This window comes from Portunus trituberculatus, chromosome 48 (assembly GCF_017591435.1).
Source record: "Portunus trituberculatus isolate SZX2019 chromosome 48, ASM1759143v1, whole genome shotgun sequence".
Lineage (NCBI taxonomy): Eukaryota > Metazoa > Arthropoda > Malacostraca > Decapoda > Portunidae > Portunus > Portunus trituberculatus.
In genome coordinates this window covers 12,538,949-12,543,948 of record NC_059302.1, presented here as the reverse complement: position 1 = coordinate 12,543,948, position 5,000 = coordinate 12,538,949, and the positions used below count along the sequence as shown (strand labels likewise).

Below are 5,000 nucleotides of genomic sequence, written 5' to 3'. Positions count from 1 at the left end.
GGAAGAGCACAATTTTATTTTTGCATGCAAAGCTTGACTGTTTCCTAAAACGTCAATAAATCGTTAATTCATCATTACCAGACATCACCACCACTACACCTCAAGGCTTGAGCCGAGCACTACCTCCACAGCCCTGCCACAGCCATATCCGCCCTCCCGACACGACCTGGCCGCCACTGCCACACTCGCACCTCGGAAACTCCTCGGAAATCAGGCGTAGTTTCCAAGAATTGACTTTCCTGTGTGGGAAGATGGCCGGGAGGCGAGGATGGGTGGCCGCGACCCGTCCAGGAATGACGCAAGGCTCAAGGTCCTGCCTCGTCCCTCTGCGCGGTCTATCCTCTTGCCAGCAGGCCTCCTGCCTCTGCTCAGGTGCCGCAGCGAAGGCCGCGGCTCGCCACCTCTCAGCCCGCCAACAGAAACACTGCCAACGTCCCCGGCAGCAGCTCCACTACGCCTATGGGGAAAAGGACTCCGGGCGCATGAGTCAACCAAGGACCTGCGTTCCTGGCCTGATCAATACTTTACTCCTTCCGTAGGCCACGTGGGTGCCTGTTGCGTCTTGGCCCACTTCAGCAAGGCCTGGCGCGGGGCACGGAGCACGATGCTGGCGTGGCCTCGCCCGGGATGGTGCTCAAAAGCCACATCGACCACTTAAGTAGTGCGTAATATCCAGTTAGAGGGCATCAACCCTAGAAATTGGAGGAAGGACGGGCGAGAGGAGCCAGATAAGGATGTGTGTCACAAGGATACAAAAGTACAGGATACATTACCCTCTGCCATGCTAGGACGCCAGGGCTCCTGGCGACTGGAACAGCCCGCCACACGCGCCAAAACCAACACAACAAACACTTCCCTCCTCACGCGGCTCTCCTCTCGCACTAACCCAGCATCACTCCCGCCGTCATCAAGGATGCCCCTCACATGGCGGAACACGATGATCGCAACAATTGCACCACGTCCTGCCGCCCCGCCCACTCTTTGCTCAGCAATCTGCCTTTGCCACCTGAGCCATAATCACGCCTACAACTGGTCCCTGTGGTGCTTTCTCCACTTTCCCTAGAATACAATGAGAAGTAAAATAGGATATATATAAAATTTACCTTCCACCACCACACAGATTTCCGTGTCCCCGCCCAGCCTCTCGTGGCGGGGTCAAAATAATCCCTACTGCAGGGCGCGTAAGGCTCACCGGGCTCCCGCGAGTGCCCTCCCCTTCTACGAGAGCGGTCGCGTACTAGGGAATGTAACCTTGACTGCTGTGAGCCTGTTTCGGCCTCCCTCGCCCTCCATCCCGACGGCACCCAGCGGAATGGCCTGCACGGAGGGCCACCGACCACAGCAACACTTGAAAAAGGGAGAGGAGATGCCGCCAAAACTTGCAAGAGGCGCCACACAACTCTCATTCCTCTGGCCAGTGAGAGGTGCCAGCGCGGCTTTGTGCACGAGGCGAACAACCAATGGGAAGCGCCGCCGCCACGAAGCTCCCCAGACCGCGGCCAATTGCAAGCCGTGGTGTAGCAATTGCGAGCATCGATGCCTACCATTGGTAATGTTGCAGGGCAGGTGTGGCGGCATGAGAGGCGATGCAAGACAGGGTACCGAGACCACCACCGCCCACCGCCATGTTGCTCGGCCATGCTGCTTCGTGGGGACACGGGGACGTGCGGTGGCAGGGAGGTGACGAGTCTACTGCACCACACAGCCCAGCCTCTACAGCCCCACCACTCTGCTGGGCCACGCTCGAACACACTCGCCTACCATTGTTGGACTTAATGCTCCTCTGGCAGACTTATGTTATAATGCTAATGCGGCTCATATTTGTGATGCTTGCCTTCTCAGCTTCATTACCGTGGGGAAGAAAATGTCCATCAGTTTGTCTATGAAGGAGACGAGCAGCGCTCGCCAATGCCGGCATGGAAAATAATGCTAATAATAACCAAATTTTTCACAGAGGAAAATGAGCCTAACAAAAGACACTTAGCAGAGAGATTCAACTCAAATCAAACCATAGTTACAAACAACTTAGAAGATAAAACAAAATACCATGCATAATAACGACAATGAGGTAAAACGAGGCAAACTAAACATACTTGGGCACCAATAGACTTGTAAAAACACACCACAAACATTAATGATTACACTAACTAGCACCTAAATAATGATGAGTAAACCTGTGCGATTCCTGAGTCACAGAAGAATACCAATGCGTTTCAAAACATATATATACAGTATCCTTCCAATTAAAAAAAAAAAAAAAATAGGTGTTTTCTTCTTGCCGCTGAGAGAGAGAGAGAGAGAGAGAGAGAGAGAGAGAGAGAGAGAGAGAGAGACCAATTTATACTGGATAATTCAATACAATTAACAATAGTTATGATCGTCCTTCAGTCACCTCGTCTCCTCCCATTGTATTTCAATCGCCTCAATATTTTTTTTAGTTCTTATCATTCTCTTCTTCCTTTTCGCAATTTTGTGGCTCTTCTATTATATTCAATCCTTCTACTGTCTTTGCCCTCTTCTTTATCTTTCTCTTTCTTTTTGTACTGCCTTCGTCTTCTTCCTCTATCTTTATACTGTATAGTCGTTACTCTCTTCCTCTTCTTAGTCACTGTACCATTGTCGTTGTCGTCTTTCTCTTCTATTCCTCCTCCTACTGATTTCTACATAGTCTTTGTCGTCTTTCTCCTTCTTCTCCTCCTCCTCCTCCTCCTCCTCCTCCTCCTCTTCCTCTTCCTCTTCTTCTTCTTCTTCTTCTTCTTCTTCTTCTTCTTCTTCTTCTTCTTCTTCTTCTTCTTCTTCTTCTTCTTCTTCTTCTTCTTCCTCCTCCTCCTCCTTCATATGTGTGTACTACCGCAGCCGCTTTTCTCATATTGGTCTCAGTATACTGTCGTTCCTGCATGTTCCTCCTCTTCTCGATCACGATACTCCTCACCTCAGTACTGTCGCTCCTCCTCCTCCTAGCTCCTGTTCCTCTCAGCAGCGTGGCTCCTCCTCGTCATCAGCGCAATGCCTCTGTCATGGCAATGATGGGCGTCTCTCACTACTGTCATCACGACGGCCATCCCTCCTCCAGGCCGGCTCACATCACGTCATTCTATTGTGCGCCGTGAACCACTCAGTCAGCCACTCCATTACCCAGCCGCTGTTTACCTGTCACTCTATAATCAACCTTTTTTTCAGCGCACACCCGTTATTTCAGGTAAGAATAGATTTGTCTATCCCGGAGGTCCTCAGGGAGACGGTGAAGACGGTGGGTGGTGGTGAGTGGCGGTCGTGGTGGTGGGTGGCGGTGGTAGTGAAAGTAGTATCTATAGTGTGTGTGTGTGTGTGTGTGTGTGTGTGTGTGTGTGTGTGTGTGTGTGTGTGTGTGTGTTTTCACTGTTTGATCTGCTGCAGTCTCTGACGAGACAGCCAGACGTTACCCTACGGAACGAGCTCAGAGCTCATTATTTCCGATCTTCGGATAGGCCTGAGACCAGGCACACACCACACACCGGGACAACAAGGTCACAACTCCTCGATTTACATCCCGTACCTACTCACTGCTAGGTGAACAGGGGCTACACGTGAAAGGAGACACACCCAAATATCTCCACCCGGCCGGGGAATCGAACACCGGTCCTCTGGCTTGTGAAGCCAGTGCTCTAACCACTGAGCTACCGTGTGTGTGTGTGTGTGTGTGTGTGTGTGTGTGTGTGTGTGTGTGTGTGTGTGTGTGTGTGTGTGTGAGCGCGCGCGCGCGCGCCATCTATAAGCCCCGAAGGTCCGTCACAGCACCGCCCCAGGGAACACATCAGGCTCCTGTGTCGTCGCCAGTACACCTAGAAGTACTGTATACAATTATGGAGGGCGTCACGATGCCTTCCTCTCGTGTGCTGTGGTGCGCGCAGCCCGGCCCGCTGGAGGAGAGCTGGCAGGAACATGGACATAACCTGAAGTGTGAGAAATAAAGTGGCAGGAAAGATAATGACGATGGCTTCCTGAGTCCTCGTGGCTGTCCTGTATTTCATTCACGCCCGGGCATTAATATGGCGGATAATTTTCTGGTAATTTTCCTATGACAGGCAGATTTGAATTTCTTGTATATCAATGATGTTTTTTTTTTTTTCCTGAATGAGGTCAGGGCCTCACTTTACTTAATCTAAAACTGAGGTGAGAGTTACACAGCATAATAACAAAACGTTTTTCTTCACACTACGATTGCTAATAATAATAATAATAATAATAATAATAATAATAATAATAATAATAATAATAGTGACAATTCTATAGCTGACTTGCATAGAGGATTAAAAACTGCCTTCACAACAAAATATCACGATACATGAAATCTATTCACACATAATACAATCATACATCATCATCCACACAAACAACCACTAGCCAATGCCTTGTGATGCCCGGGGACTCAGGCGCCGCGGGTAACGAAGAGGGGGGTCCAGTCCTGTCCTGCACGCGACCCTCCAGCTCCTCCCTTACTGCCGCGCTAGACAGAAAGGACAAAAGTTACAAATGAGGCGGAGGCGTAGCTGTGCCGGTGGACCTTTTCCTGTGCTGACGCCGGACAATTGACGCGTCTCACCTCTTGCGTCGACTCTGACTTAGGCTTCGCTAGTTATTTGTTATCCATCTATTTTTCACTCCGCGATTGTGCTTTGTTGCGTGAGTGATGGTAGCGGTGATGCGGTGCGGTGGTGGCGGCGGTGTGGTGGATGGGTGGCGTGGTGGAGTGTACGGGTAGAGTGCGTGGAGAGGTGTCAGTGAGCGTTCAGTAATGAGCTTGGCGGAGTAAATCCTCAAGACGGCCAAGAATCGCACAATGAGAGTGAGGTACGGACGGTGAGCAGCAAGTTAGGTTGCCAATTGTGATGTTTGTGTTATTACCTGCCCATATGTGTGGAGATGCTGCTTTGTATTCTCAACTATGGCATGCATGTTAGGATTTTTCCCTCATTCCTTGCAGCTGCACTCCAAGAATTTTGCTGCCGTTCCCCACACAC

General features: G+C 50.5%; 1 protein-coding gene across 1 annotated transcript in view; it reads right to left on the bottom strand.

Moving 5' to 3' along the window:
- LOC123498858 (protein lin-28 homolog) overlaps positions 1 to 861 on the bottom strand; it is an 86,112-nt gene extending 85,251 nt beyond the window's left edge. The window contains exon 1 of the mRNA XM_045246336.1: positions 774 to 861. Coding sequence (XP_045102271.1) covers positions 774 to 783 — 10 coding nt within the window. The 5' untranslated portion in view covers positions 784 to 861. The remainder of the gene's footprint in view (positions 1 to 773) is intronic.
- Between the last annotated feature and the right edge of the window lie 4,139 nt (positions 862 to 5,000).